The following is a 14,762-nucleotide window of genomic DNA, read 5'->3' as shown; positions in this document are numbered from 1 at the left end:
CAGTGGTTCATCAATGTCAGAAACCGAATATAAAAAAAACAAAAGAAAGAAGATAGTGAGATCCTTTGATCTCACAAGTGACTAAGGGCCTTATTACCTACTTTGCTCAACCTTGAGGGTGACAAAAACCGTAATTTATCGTCATAAAAGAGTGTGATTCGTGTGGTTAACAACCAAAAATGTCGAAATCCATTATACCAGTCAACCAAATATCGCTTCTCACGGGAATGAACTAATATTTCTAATCAAATTTCCATTGAATAATTCATATACACACACAAAGTTATAAAATTTCACCACTATCAAGACAGATTCATTACAAAATGAATGCTAACAGCCGTCGATCTTCTGACAACATCACTTCAAAAGAGAGCTCCACTACCAGGAGCGTCCGGATCCAAAACCCACTCAACCGAGACAGAGCCATCTACCTAACGAATTATCAGCAGAAAGGCTGCTCTGACAGTCGAAACATAACCATAAACTTACCAGTTAACATTGCTTGGAGCTTGGAGGTTATTTCAAAAACGATTATTATTGAAAAGATGTTGGGTAGACCAAATGCACATTACATAATGAAGAATTCAAAATCCGCAATTTAATAGATACAATTTCAGATAGAGGGAATCGAAATGAATGTGATATTAAAATATCTCATACCTTATTACCTACCTTATTCACCGCGATGACCTATTAGACGTTTATGGAAAACTAATCATAATTTTGTGCTGAAAATTTGCATGTGTTGGGGTTTGAGACAATGATCTTTCTCTCTAAAATATTTTCAGTTCTCTACAACTTCCGGTTATACCGGAAACGAACTACTACTTCCTTATTTCCCAATTTTATATTATTCAATATGTCGTTGTCGAGTGAAGACGTACCAGAAAATAGCTCCGGGATTCCTCGTTGAAAATAAGATCAAATAGATAATTTAAATCATGTAATCGAAAGGTGATTGATATAGTTCAATGTACAAAATGTATAGAAGTTTTTAATCCGTCCTGTCTAGTTAGAGATGCGAGCAGAGGACCAGCTGTGTGCCAGCCTTTAGATCCGAAGAAATGTTTGTCCCCAAAATAAATATTTACGTATGGAAAACAAACTACTGAAACAGCAGAGCAGGTAAAATATTTTAATGAAATGAATAAAATTCTATATGAAAACAAGAAATTGTTAAGGAGTGTTGAAGAAAATGTCATTAACATCAATGTGAAAAATAAAGAAAAACAACAAAAAAAAACGAACAACGTGAGCAACAAAGAGATCATTTCCTACGCCGACAAAGTATCAGGTAACGGAAAGAGAGCTGAATCGAAGAAAAACGAAGAAGCCGCAGGAACTCGTAAAATGACACTTTCCAATTTAAGATTAAACAATGAACAATTAACGGTCAACGTGAATGTGAACAGTGGAATGGAACAAGATGAAAATTCTGGTCAAGTGGATGGAGAAGAATGGGAGCAAATAACATATCAGAAGAATATAAGCAGATCGTCTAACCCTATGAAGTCGACGAACTCAGGCTGCAAAAACAAACGATCAACAAAATACTGTAGTGACTCTGTCTGTGCACAGATGGCGCTATGGGTATTCGCGCCACACTACTTCGGCCCCGGCCGATTTAAAGGGGTCGTTCATAGTCAACTCTCCGTGAAGGTGTGAGAAGGTTGTCTTAGGTAGAGATCGCTGGATAGGCTAACTGACGAGTCCACCAGCGATCTCGGGACGAAACACCAAACCCCTGGGAGATGGCGCACCTCGTAACTTGGCTTGAGAAAGTGGTAACCCCGAAGTGATGGCAGAAAGCTGCAGCGTTGGAGTGTAGAGGCGACTCACTGCCATGCTCAACGTTACGGCTACTGGCGTGTTCATCGTACACTAGCGCCGATGGCACGCTGAGCCTTGAATTTCCGCCTTCACAGCTCGCTTGCGCTCTTTTCCCCTCTTAGTGCACCTGCGACCTCCTCCACTAATTGGTCGTCGTTACTAGTGGGGGAGTATGTAGTGACTCTGTCTCTGCACAGGTGGCGCTATACAACTACGGCTCCAGCCGATTTAAAGGGGTCGTTGCAATGCAGCAGCAGCATAGTCACTTCTCCGCGAAGCTGTGAGAGGGTGTGTCATAGATAAATACAAAAGTATAGATAGAAAACTGGGACCGCACTTGTACACTTGATTATGCATGTATTCATAGTAGTCGAAGTTCTTGAAATATTTTTTATTGCAGTTGTGAAAGAATCATTTGCTGGTCCCAGTAGAGAGCAACATCATTTACTGAAAGAAGTTGATGTTTCAAGAAAAGATGAACTAACACCGAAAGTTAAATACTTTTACAAAAAGTCTTGTGATCTTAAAAGACGTATCCATGTTTTATAAACCTCAAGGAGTTCCTTGAAAAGAAGGTTATTTAAAAGAAAACAGAGTCAAAACTCTACAAGAGCAACGTCCGGTATGGATAGAATCAGAAGGAATGAAAATTGTGGAGATGATTCTGAAATTTTTATCAAACTTCGAAGATCAATTCCACAGGTATTTAAAGCAAAATTATTTATTTCTCTATATAAATCTTTTCCTTCCATCAGGTGATACTGAACATTTTTAGTTTAATGTTAGATGTTTACTAAGAATGTTATGTTATCCTTTTCAAACTATTTTTTTCACATCCAACACATTGAAATTTTAAGACATTTAAATTTTTTTTTCAATTGACCTATGAGTGAGCGCACCTCCTAACTTGGCTCGAGAAAGAAAATGCCTATATGTAGAAAGAATTGCTAGAAGAGATTTGAAGGAACAAAATGTGGATAATTTTTTGAAGAATCCTGATGGACTAGGGGATATAATAGTAAAAAAACAGGATACAAAAAGTTCAAATTATGCATTCAGTGCAGCAACAGTTTAACAACAGAGGAAGATTATAAAACTATATACATTAAGGAATTCTGGCCAGCAGGAGTAATCCTGAGAAAATTCTCATTTGAATTTTTTTTTCAAACAATAAGAGAGCAAATTCAGGAAAAAAATATTACTGTATAATCCAACAAAAATGTTCAAGTGTTTGATTGTCTCAGTCTTTACTTGTCGGAAATTCATCTTGTTGATTAAAAAGTAAAATAACTTATTTCCGCTTTATAAAAATGTTCAAGTCTTAAGTACAGCTTTCATTAAATTTGATTAGGTAATAAATGAACAAAAACCTGTCACGGAACATAGGCCGGATATCAAATGAACTTAGAGCATTTCATTTTGAGGAATATGATTTGGCTTCAAGCTTTAGTAGAGAAAAAGGTAAACATGGGGGTTGTGCTCTACATACACAATTCCTATACATTTAATGAAATACTACATATAACATCAACCAATGTTTCGAATATTTTTGAGTCTTCAGCAATCCAGTTAGACTTGGGATAAACTAGTATCATAGCAATGTGTATTCACACTTTCACAGGTCTCTTTAAGCTTATGTTAACATATTCTTCGAGAATATACAGGGTGGCCATTTGAAAACGAAACAGACGAGATTACAGACGAAATAAAGTTTTTCGATAGAAATGCTCGGACAGGTCGATTTCTGTTTCGAGGGGGACAACTTAAGATGTAGGTTACGGACGCATAGCGCTTCAACCCTTGCTGCTACAACCCCCACCCCCAATTTTTGAATAGGGAAGATGGGGTGAGTGATATCTCAATTTGAAGGTATTTTTATACTGATTTCAGCACAGTAATTGTTTTTTCATTTTATGCATTAGTTCTCGAAATGTTCATGCGTTAGTTAGTTAGGAAGGAAGCCACAGTCATGGTTGTTTTGAAGCTCAAAATGTCGATTTTTCACAAAACACTACAAGTGCCATGAAAACACCACTTCATTTTCAAATACTTAGTTAAGAATATTTCGAGAACTAATGCATAAAATGAAAAAACAATTACTGTGCTGAAATCAGTATAAAAATACCTTTCAAATGAGGTATCACTCACCCCATCTTCCCTATTCAAAATTTGGGGGTGAGGGTTGTAGTAGCAAGGGTTGAAGCGCTATGCGTCCTTAACCTACATCTTAAGTTGTCCCCCTCGAAACAGAAATCGACCTGTCCGAGCATTTCTATCGAAAAACTTTATTTCATCTGTAATCTCGTCTGTTTCGTTTTCGAATGGCCACCCTGTATATAACAACCACTCTCGAGAAATATTTACAGGAAAAAGCAGAAATTTTAATAACGGGAGATTTCAATATAGATATACTTTCTGATAACAGAGAAACAAGTAATTTAAATTCTATTGCAGAATATTTCTGTTTAAAGTGCACTATCAAAGAGCCTTCACGTCTAGTTTCAAGATCATGTTTGGATAATTTCATAACAAGTAATGAGAGAGATACGAAAGTAACTGAAAATTATATATCGGATCATTCCACCTCTGTATTCAGGTTTATTCAAGATTAACTGAAAGTAGATAATATCAAGATAGAATACTTCAAACGAAAAATAAATGAAGAAACGATAAAAAATTTCTAGATTGTCTCTCGATGCAAGACTGGCGGGATATTTTTGAATTTGAAACACACCAAGTGGATGAGATATGGAACAATTTTGAAAATAAATTCAAAATTGTATTTAATAAATATTTCCATTCAGTGAAAAGAATTGATAAATCAAAATATCACAAATTTTTAGAAACTCCTGATTTAAAAAGAATGAAAAATGTTTAAAACAATTTACTGATTGCTACGACAACGAGACAGGGACTGAAAAGCAGTTACAATAGAATGAAGAAGAAAATGATAGGGCTATCTTAGAAGAAAACTTACTCACACAGGTAAAAAAAAATTTCTGCATAAATATTCGAAAAAATGCGAGTCCTCGTCGCCATCATTTTTTGTCATAAGAATCCCATTAATTCATGAAATATTGACTTTATGCCATAATACACTGGGTGTGCCATTTTAAATAAGGAAGCTTTGTCTTTTTCCGGTATAACCAGATGCTGCAGAGAAGGGAGAAAGATCATTGCGTCAAACCCCAACATGCAAATTTTCAGCATAAAAGTAGGATTAGTTTTCCATAAACGACTAATAGGCCATCTCGGTGAATCACCCTGTATATGACAACTTTTAGTGCACAATATTCATGTGAAATTGAGGAAAAATGTAAATACAACTAATATACATATCTCATTTCAATTAGTGGTTTAGTTGTCTAGAAAGTGCGGACACATATGAGAAAAATTTTGGACGCCACTGAACCATGTTAAGTTTAAGATTTTCCAAAAGAATCATAACTCTGCTCCACAAAGTTTTCATAACCAAAATATTTCAATATCATATTCAACTTGAAACTATAGTTGAATATGATATTGAAATATTTTCTAATGAAGACGGCTGAGCTCCCAGAATTCAAATTGGTATTTACAATTTTTTCTTATTTCTTCTGATGCAAAAATGGTTGGTGTTATGTCCTCAATAACCCACTCGTTACGCCTATGCTCCAGAGTAAAGTAGAGATCAAATTTTTAGCACTTCGAAAAGTTATTATACACACCAGATTCATCTCCACTTTTTTATAAGATAGAGTAATGATGAAATAGATTTATGGTTGATTTTTTTTCTTAGAATTGATCATATAAGAAATTCGTGAAATTTTTTCTCTGAAAGTCGAATTATCATGTTACCTACCTTAAAACTGATGCAAATACAGTGTGTGAACAAAAAAACAAAAAAAGGACATCTAATACAAATATTTACCTTCAGACTGTAAGCTCTTCTTATAAATATAAGTATTTGGTTTCCTTTCACAAAAATAGGGAATTAAATGATAAACAGGGTTATCAACTCCAGTAAGCTCATCCTCATTGTTAGTGCCATTTGCTATTGAAATACTGGGTGATTCTAGGTCCCTGAATTGTTTTGGAGGTAACAAAGCAATACCATCATATATATTACTTTGATTTGATATATCACAGCCTAGAAAGTAGAAAAACATTGGTTCTTAATGATCCTCTCTGAACTCTTTCCTCATTTCATCTCGAAACTAATAATTACATTATCAAACTTAGCATGCCAAATGCTTAATTTTGCACGAAATGGAGCAAGTAATTTTCCCCAGACAATGCATGATAATATCTTATTTTTTTTTCAGTAATTCCATTGAAAATTCATTGGAAATGAGTAATTAGTGAGACTGAAATAATGAATACCTATTATTTAATTTATCTCATATTTGAATTTTATTCAAGTTTGTCGACCGTCGCTTTAGCATTCTTTAGAATTAATATTCCATTTCATTTATTTCATCATCAAACCAATTATAGCGGGAAAAAAACCTTAGTACTCATTTTCACACAGGAAATTATTTGTCATTCATGGTCGCAAATAAATTCTTCGCATGAAATGGAATATAATTGTCGTATTTATTTCAATCCATCTCGATAGCGACTAATATCCAAGCTGTAGCTCATACTTCAACTGTGACCAACCTCATTTCGCCATTGAAAGAGAAAACACTTGATATCGCAGATGTTTTGATTGTTGCTGTGTTCCACTGGATCATAAGTATTTTCTGGAATAACGTTGAATATGTATGTATGTATGTATGTATGTATATTGTCTTTATTTCCAACTAAACTTACATCAATTAGAGAAAAACAAACAAAAATACAATTGATATACGTGTTGAGCAAGAAATATGGCGAAGTCCAGATGAGTCCCCTAGGAGACTCCCTGATCCACTCAACCATTGAATCGACAGTGCTTCATTCTGAATAATAGGAAAAAAATTAACAAAATTAACAAAAAGAGAAGGATAAAGAGAAAAAAAAAAATTAATAACACATTCTTATCCATGTACAACCAAAACATTCCTTCTGTATCCGGGATAGAGAGGCATTCATCGCAATTAAGTTATGTTTGCATTGACAATAATTTCCTTATAACATTTCCTGAAAGCTGCTCTAGATAGTTTCATCAAAGATTCAGGGTGACTATTGAAGAATCTTGCAATATTGAAAGAGAAACCTCTTTCAAAGATCGAGGTTTTATGATATGGTGGAGTGATTTTTCCCCTGAACCTAATATTAAGATTATGCACGTGCGTTCGGAAAATGATTTTCTTATAAAGGTAAGGTGGGCGTTGGAAAAAAACAATGTCTCTGTAAAAACATGCACAATGCAGTTTTCTCCTTTCTTCCATACTCAACCATCCTGCCTCCCTGAGTCGTGGAGAAACTGATTCGAACTTCCTCACACCATAAATCAGTCTCAGACATGCATTTTGAATCATTTGAATTCTTTTCTTATCATAGTAAGAGAGGCAGTTCCCATAAACAACATCGCAGTGATTGAACAAAGACAAAACCAATGAATCGCAGAGTAAAATTTTAAGTTTACGTGAAATGAATTTTCGGATCTTATAAATGTATTTTATTTTAATATATGCTCTCTTTATGCACTCTGTGACATGAGAACCAAATCTGAGGAAGCTATCAAAGGTCACACCCAGATTCCGAGCTGTTTCCTTTACTGGCAGTTTGACACCATCTACTTCAACACTCACCAAGTTTTTCACCCTTACAACCTGTGACTTAGGTCCCAAAACCAAAAGAGAAGACTTATTCGCGTTCAGCAAGAGAGAGTGCTCAAGAGCCATTATTCTCAGTGACTCTATTTCTTCACTCAATACCTTGGAGCTTTCGACAGCATCACCACTAACAAATGAAAGGTATACCTGTGTATCATCAGCGTAATATTGAGCTGAACATTTATTTAATGCCCTTGGCAGCCGAGACGTATAGATCGCATAAAGAAGCGCCGATGGAACAGAACCCTGAGGCACCCCACGGATTAGTTCAACAGCGGCAGATATTTGTGAGCCAATTTTCACACACTGGGTTCGTTGTGATAAAAAATTTTCGAAAAATCGCACCGCTCCATCACCAAGCCCGACAAAGTGCAAAATTGCTAGAAGTAGTTCGTGGTCGATCGTATCGAATGCCTTAGTGAAGTCCAGTAACGCCAAAGCCGTAACCTTGCCGTCATCCGCCGCCCGCAAAATATCATCAGTAACATTAGTTAGTGCCGCCGAACATCCGTGACCCCTTCTAAATCCCGACTGACACTCAGGAAGAATGTCATTGTTCTCAACAAAATCCGATAGCTGCTGGTTTATTATTTTCTCCAACACCTTCGATACGCTAGATAATATACTGATGGGACGTAAATCCCTGTACTCTCTCGGGGTTGGGACTTTCGGTAATGGTACAATTAGTGCTTCTTTCCAGCATTTCGGAAAAACAGAATGGATTATACAATAATTTATTATATGTGTAATAAAAGGTAGTATGAACGGACAACAAAGTTTCAAAATATAAATGCTAATACCATCCACCCCCTCTGATCCCGATTTTATCCCTGTAATCGCCTTCAGCACCGTAATCTCATCTACCTCTGCGAAACAAAATGGAGCGATTGTACAATCTGAAACGTTGCTTTTATATAGGTTCAAGGTTGATGAGTCAACCGACAACGGGACATTAACGGCTTCAGTAAAAAATTTAATAAGTTCGTCTGGTTTTTTGAGATCCTCAGGTATTTCAGAACTTTGCTTAGAGTTGATGACTCCGAATCTTTTTAACTTTTTCCATGAATCGATGCCATTCTGGAATTGACGTTCGAAGAACACTTTCTTCTCCCGTCGTATCATTAAAGTTGTTTGATTTCTCAAGCTCTTATAATACTCCCAATGCTGGACCTTTCTACTACGTTTGTAACCCAAAAGTGCCTTATCCCTCATGTGAATGGCAGCACGAATGCTGTCAGTCAACCATGGTTCGTTACTTCGAGAAAACCTAGCTAATCGTCTTGGTGCATGTATATCTAACAAGGAACCAATACAAGAATTAAAAAATTCAACCTTTTCATCAATATCCCCCAATTCATATACGCCACGCCAGGGAATAGCCTGCAAATCAGCATAAAATTGCTGACCATTCATATTCTTATAATCCCTATACTCTCTAGTTAAAACCTTCTTCTGTACACCTGGAAAGTTCAGCTCACAGTGCACAAGATCATGATCTGATAGGCTTGGTACATGAAGTGTACCAGATGACTGAGTGCCCATATCCTTGTCCACCATAATCAGGTCCAAAAGAGTGGACGAATGAGCTGTATCTCTGGTCGAAGCATTTATGAGCTGTGTTAGATTGGTTGATTCCAATACCCTATACAAGTCAGATACATACTTCGAATGTACATCAAATAAATTTATATTGAAGTCACCAACGCAAATAATATTATCACACTGAGGGCACAACTCCGAAAGCGCACTCTCAAAATTTTCCAAAAAAGCAGCCACATTGTAGCCTGGCGGTCTGTAAATACATCCAATGATAAATGTTTTTTTCTTAATGATAAATTTTACCCAAACTTGTTCAAAGCCATCACATCTCTCAACAGACAAACCCTGTATACTTATAGTATCCTTTACATATATTCCCACGCCGCCCCCTCTACTTATTCTATCTTGCCTCACAAATCTGTACCCTGTGATCGAAATTAACTGAGAGTCAGTGTCATCATTCAACCAAGTCTCGGATACAGCCACCACATCATAATCCTCTCTCAAAATGACCCCTCTGAAATCATCGATCTTAGGCACTAATCCTATATTTCCGAATGTACTTTTCAAACCTGTATAATGAATTCAGCAGTAGGTAGTTACTATCGCACTGGTTTACAACGTAATACCAATTCTATATGACAAATTTAAATAAATGAATAAGAATTAAAATTGTAGTGCAACAATAGTCTCTCAGGCTACTTATGTATCATTTGCCAAGAGCCAGGGATATCATTTGGGAAATTTCAGGGAATTAAATCGGTACGGTAAAGCTTCCAATCAAGTTCAGGATTTATTTTGGATCAGCTTCGGATAGCCAATGATAAGTTTGTTCTGAATTCCTGTAGTAGTGGTTCCCAAACTTTTTCAGGTCGCGCACCCTTTCGTCAGAGAAAAATCTCCGCGCCCCCCCGCCATTATAATAAATAAAATTACTATCACATCATACAAAAAACTATGATAATTAGGTGATAATAAATTTTTAGAATTTGATGGAAAACATTGCATTTTGTTCACTAAGATTTAGATTTCAGGCCTCAACGTGCAATGTCAAGTTTATCCCTATATTTCGTTCTTATTGTCACAAGAGCAGAATATCCTTTCCCTCACAAATACGTTGTGGCAAAGGGTGAATATAATCTGAGTGAATTTTCTGCTATTTTGTTGTAAATTTTGAGATAATCAATCCAAAACAATGTTTTCGTAGGATTTATGAAAATCAGAACAATTTTTAATTTCCAATGGGAATTTATACATTTTTTTACATAGGTAGATTCCAGTTCTTTTTTATTCTCAGGCTGTTCCTATTTCTGTGATATTCATATAAGTTACCCACCTTTTATCAATGAAATAGGCTAAATAATTTATTTTCATTTCATTCCGATTTTTGCAGCTCTATGAAATAAAACACAGTCCATAATAATTTTTCCGAAAGGCGTTATCATATTGACAAGTTTTACTAACATTTTCCTCTTCGTTAATAGGTGGTCAATGTAAGGTAAAGAATAAAATTATCGTTTCAGTCTCTTTCATACTTGGATAAAAAATTTCGTCAAATCCAATATATAAATTGGTTTATTGATATATTCGCTTCTACCACAAACTTTAAACATTGGAATTTGAAGAACAACTATCTTGCTATTAACTATAACCCATTTTTCAGATCAAGATGAAACCTTCCAATTCATAATGATTTTTCATAAAATAAAAATTCCATCAGAAGTATCCATGTTCTTAAGAAACATAACTGTTCAGGTAAGATTGAAAAACAATTATTTACTCTATCATTTCCCAGTGGCGTACCCAGACATAAGCCCTTGGAGGGAGATAAAGAGCTATAAACGAAAAAAATATTGGTTATTCGTTTCCAATGTCCTTCGAATATACACACAACTCTTGAGATTGATTTCCACTTGTAAAGCTTTTACTTCAGAATGTGATTAATTTTTACGCGATTGTTTATCATCAATTCGACATTTATCGCCGATATTTGAATGATTGGGCTGACGACAGTCTAGTCGGATCAGATCTAGCCCTACGATATAACCGAATTCGTTGATTCAAGTTTCGCACAATTAAATTATTGGGTGTTTTGACTCATAATGGACATATCTCTCTTATCCTCCCCCTTGGGTACGCCACTGTCACTTCCCAAAATACTTACCTTTATTTTGAGGAACTACTGAACATAGTTCCGAAGGTTTACTCGGTATATTTCTAACCCTTCTTCGGTCATCGATACCAGCTGAACTACATCTGGATTTCATACACGTAACTTGGCTTATGTGTTCATCCTCCTGATAACCACTAATTTCATTCTTTCTACTACGTACATCCAGACTGGATGAACTACTTCTCGAACTTAACCATCCACTCTGATCGCTAGATGAAGAACTGAAGTACTTGACGTTCGAATATGATAATCTATTGTTCATCTTCGGGAATAAGTAAGGCAGTGATTCTGAATGTAAGATGGGAGAAACAACTTCCTCCTTATCTAAATCTGATGTACTTCTTGATTTCTTGATGGTATCTAAAATTTGAAATAAATATGTTGTAGTCACTTAAACTAAATCATCTCCAAAATATTATACAATTCATGCGTACCTTGACCTAATATTATGGAATTTTTATCAAATTTCTCATAATTCGATGTATTTTATTGAAATGACAAGATTCAGTAATTATATAGAATATTAAATCAAAATGAAATGAGTAAATCTCAGTTTCTTCCATATACGTTTCAGTAGAAAATATCTACATCTTCCTATATTTGAATTTTTCAACTGAAACAAATATGAGATTAACTTAATTTAGATTGTGCATTTTGATTTAATATTCTATAAAATAACTGAATCATTTTTTTTCAATAAAATATATCGAATTATGAGAAATTTTATCAAAAATCCTTAACACTAGGTCAAACCCATTCAAAATAATATATTATTTTGAATGAATTTTTGAATATCGGAAATATGATTGCAAGACAATGGTGATTTGGAAAATGATTGAATGACTTTGAAAGATGAAACATGAAAAGTGTGATTGCGAAATTTTGATATATTTCGAGTTGAAATATAGTGTTCGATCTCAAAACATCTTCTGAAAGGAATAATTTAGAAAATAAATATAATTCAATTATATTGAAAGCCAATTTTTTCATTAGATTGATTCATAAAATGGAAAAAAAAAGAAATTTCAATGAAATTGATCCATAACTCTGAGTATAGATAGTGAACAATAATTTATATGATTATTCTATAGCTCTTTCACAATTTAATCGAATGCTATCGAAGAATATTGACAATTTGCATACTACCGTTGCAGAAATTGTAAAAACATTCGAATGACTACTGATAACGCTGTCTCGATTGCCATATTTATTTTCATTTTGATTTTATATTCTCATATAGATATTCATAATTTATAATTATTATGTTGAATATTTTCTAATCCAAAGTTAAAGATTTGTATAATATCTATCAATATGTTATTCTAACTGATGTTACACTTATCTTGTTAAATTTCTATTTTCGAATGCTACCTATGGGTTATGCCCCGATCTTAGAATGAAGAATAACAGGAAGGAGCATATTATATATATATATATTGCTCCACAAAATTTAAGGAAATTCAGAAATGTTGAGACTGTTTCAAAGGTATTCATCATCCATCCACAGTCCGAAAACGGCTTTGCATACTTTTCATCAGATTTTTGAAGTAGCCTTGATCAATTTCTCTCCAGAGTTGCGGTAAAATCTTTGAGTTCTTGAATTGTATGTGGAGGTGGTTGATGAGAATCCAAAGCTCTTAGCAGCTGATCCCAAGCGTGTTCAATAGGATTGAGGTCTTGCGAGCGAGGGGTCAGAGCCAAATGCGGTATAGTGTATACCATGGATTTCGAGAACTTCATCAACAACTCTCTCACGATGGGTGGCGTATTATCATCCAAAAATAAGAAATTTGGCCCAATAGCAGTATGAAACAAAGGAATAATATTGTCCATGACTTTCTATATGTTACTCTAGGCATTCATGAAGCAACAATTCTGTACTTCCGTTGAAACAACTGCCTCCCCAAACAGTATTTGTACCACCTTTGAACGAATAAACTCCCAGAACCGATCTGCGAGTTATAGGCACCAGAAGATGTGTCCATGCCCGAACATGCCGACTATATTTCGACTCATCTGTGAACCATAGACACCTCCATTAATAGTTCCAATTCCCGTGCTCATTGGCCCATTTCATTCGAAATCGCATATAATTTTTAGTTAGTGAAATCCTTCTCAAAGCGTTCAAAAGCCGTTGTTGCATGATTTGATAAGTACTCAAAGGCTTCCTACTGGTAGACAGTCAGAAACCGATTTGTGCAGGAAAGGCAGATCTTAGGCGTTCACTTCTTGGTCTTCCGGTCACCTGTCCAGTTTCTCGTTATAGATGGACGAGTTGGGAACTGTGCTTTCACTAACTCGAAAGACATTCGCAACATCTCTCTGATAACTTTCCGCCTAGATCATAACGAAAGCTCAATTGGTTTCATCCGCCCTAAGTTAATGTCTAGGCATCATTGCAAAACAAATTATCAGATTTTTTGAATCAAAGTTGATTCTAAGAACGTGAAACAATAACTGATCCAAAATTATTAGAAACGAAAATGAAAAAACTGAAAAAGTTATCGAACGAAAAGTAAAAAAACATTCACATGTAAGAGAGTAAGCATTTAATTTCTCATAAATGAATGTAAGCCAGTGTCGAAGTAGATAACATGGATAATTACAAAAATAGAAGCTTTCACAGTTTTAATAATGAATCGTTGATTGAGAAAAATGATGAACTAATCTTGTATGTGAAGGATACAATAAATGCTTAATTCAAAAATTATATAATTCAAGAAACCACTATTTGGAAATACATTACGAAAGTAAATGGTGAAGCTTATGGCCTGTCAGCCTTAATAGATCGCTAAATTTGAACCTCAACAGTTTGTTTCGCATTGGTCGCGCAAAACTGAGTCATTCTTCCTAGAATGGCTGCTAGGTTTTCATCGTTTATAATTTTTTCGTATCTTTTGGTTGCTTTATCTTTTTCTAATAAATTCACGAAAACCCATGGTGTAGAATCCAGGAGGAAGGGAAAAATTTCCAATACATTATATAACAATTCATACAGTATGAATTGTTAAATAGAGAGTTAAAATTATATGGTGTATTAGACTTTTCTCCCTTCCTCCTTTTCCTCTTTGTTTTCTGGGATTTTTACTCCTCCCTTATAAGCTTCCTCCTTTTTGACTTCCATTTTTTTTCCTTTTTTCCATGATTTTAATCCAAGCATTCTCTTTAGGTAGTTGATATTCATATTTGAGTTTTTGATTGTTTGGGTTATTCGGGTTTTTGGCATATCTTATATATGTCGAAAGATGGTCGCCTTCACAGTTTGCACATTTCGGTTGTGTTGTCGCTGGTTCCGGGCAGTCCGCTATCATGTGTCCCTATCCGCACTTCATGTATTTGTAAGATTTATGACAAAATCTTTGAGAATGTCTGTATATTTGACATCGCTAATATTGTATTACTTCCATCCTTATCCTGAAACTCTCTACTTGTATTTAAATTCCGCAGCACTCTTTAGTTTTGTGAATATTTCCTTTTAA

The 14,762-nt window shown here is 35.0% G+C and overlaps 1 protein-coding gene across 1 annotated transcript in view; it reads right to left on the bottom strand.

Annotated features, from left to right (window-relative positions):
- Positions 1 to 14,762, bottom strand: part of LOC123674067 (protein FAM135A) — a 51,074-nt gene that overhangs the window by 17,500 nt on the left and 18,812 nt on the right. Inside the window, exons 9-10 of the mRNA XM_045608914.1 lie at positions 11,275 to 11,643; positions 5,741 to 5,959 (exon numbers count right to left, since the gene is read on the bottom strand). Coding sequence (XP_045464870.1) covers positions 5,741 to 5,959; positions 11,275 to 11,643 — 588 coding nt within the window. The remainder of the gene's footprint in view (positions 1 to 5,740; positions 5,960 to 11,274; positions 11,644 to 14,762) is intronic.

This window comes from Harmonia axyridis, chromosome 2 (genome assembly GCF_914767665.1).
Source record: "Harmonia axyridis chromosome 2, icHarAxyr1.1, whole genome shotgun sequence".
Lineage (NCBI taxonomy): Eukaryota > Metazoa > Arthropoda > Insecta > Coleoptera > Coccinellidae > Harmonia > Harmonia axyridis.
This window is presented reverse-complemented; position numbering and strand designations above follow the sequence as displayed.